This window comes from Sciurus vulgaris (assembly GCF_902686455.1).
Source record: "Sciurus vulgaris genome assembly, chromosome: 11".
NCBI classification, from domain to species: Eukaryota; Metazoa; Chordata; class Mammalia; order Rodentia; family Sciuridae; genus Sciurus; species Sciurus vulgaris.
In genome coordinates this window covers 19,114,584-19,115,796 of record NC_136472.1, presented here as the reverse complement: position 1 = coordinate 19,115,796, position 1,213 = coordinate 19,114,584, and the positions used below count along the sequence as shown (strand labels likewise).

At 39.3% G+C, this 1,213-nt stretch overlaps 1 protein-coding gene across 1 annotated transcript; it reads right to left on the bottom strand.

The window, feature by feature from the left end:
* Positions 1 to 277: 277 nt before the first annotated feature.
* LOC306638425 (olfactory receptor 5W2-like) lies at positions 278 to 1,213 on the bottom strand (the record flags this gene model as incomplete). The annotated part of the gene is made up of 1 exon (XM_079101713.1): positions 278 to 1,213. The coding sequence occupies one exon, from the start codon at positions 1,211 to 1,213 to the stop codon at positions 278 to 280; it is 936 nt and encodes a 311-aa protein (XP_078957839.1).

Here is a 1,213-nt window from a genome sequence, read left to right as displayed (position 1 = left end):
AACTCTTAAAATAATTAAATGCATAAAATCTACATAAAACTAATGACACTTTCTTACCCTGAAACAGGCTGAAAAGTTTTCCAAAACCAAAGAAAACCATATTTGAATTGAAGACATATAATGAAGTATAGGATACTTGATAAGCTAGAAACTATTGGTATGTGATATTCAATAAACTAAATATTATATGATGATACTAGAGATGATCTCACATTATGTGTTTGGAAGAAAACAAAATGATAATGAATTTCTGTATAAATATATATTTGTAGAATACTTAAGAAAACGAAATTTTATTTTTCAGTTTTCTAATGCTGACTTTCACATCTTTGTTCCGTAGGCTATAAATCAGAGGGTTCAACATGGGAATCACAAGGGTGTAGAACAGTGAGCTCATTTTATCTTGATCTAAAGAGTAGGAAGAACTTGGACGGAAATACATGAAGAGCATAGTTCCCTGGAAAATCACAACTACAGTTAAATGGGAGGCACAGGTGGAGAAAGCTTTGAGCCTCCCCTCAGCAGAGCGGATCTTTAAGACGGATGAGATGATGTAGCAGTAAGAGACCAGGACTCCGGAGATGGTACTCAGTTCAATGAAACCAAAAATGGTAAATATCACTAACTCATTGACCTGTGTGTCAGAGCAAGACAGTAACAGGAGAGGAGGGACATCACAGAAGAAATGATTAACCTCATTAGACCCACAGAAACATAAGCGGAATGTTAATGTTGTGTGTATCAAAGCATCTCCCAGCCCCACCAGGTAAACTCCAGCCAGCAGCAGGGAGCGCACCCTGCTGGACATGTCCACTGCATAGCTCAAGGGCCTGCTGATGGCTTTGTACCGATCAAAGGCCATCACTGCCAGCAGCATGCACTCAGCATCTGTAAAGGTACAGAAGATGAAAAATTGCAGAGTACAGCCAAGAAAGGGAATTGATGTGCTCTTGGACAAAAGGTCAACCAACATCTTGGGCCCAACTGCAGTGGAATAGCAGAGGTCAGAGAAGGAGAGGTGGCTCAGAAAAATGTACATTGGAGTGTGAAGCTGGGAATCCACTCTGATTAAAACTATCATTCCAAGATTGGCAAGGAGAATAATGAGATAAACAACTAGAAATGCAGGGAATAGAATCACTTTCATCTGAGGGTTATTGGTGATTCCCAAGAGAAAGAATTGATTTAGTGCTGAGCAATTTCCATTGTCCAT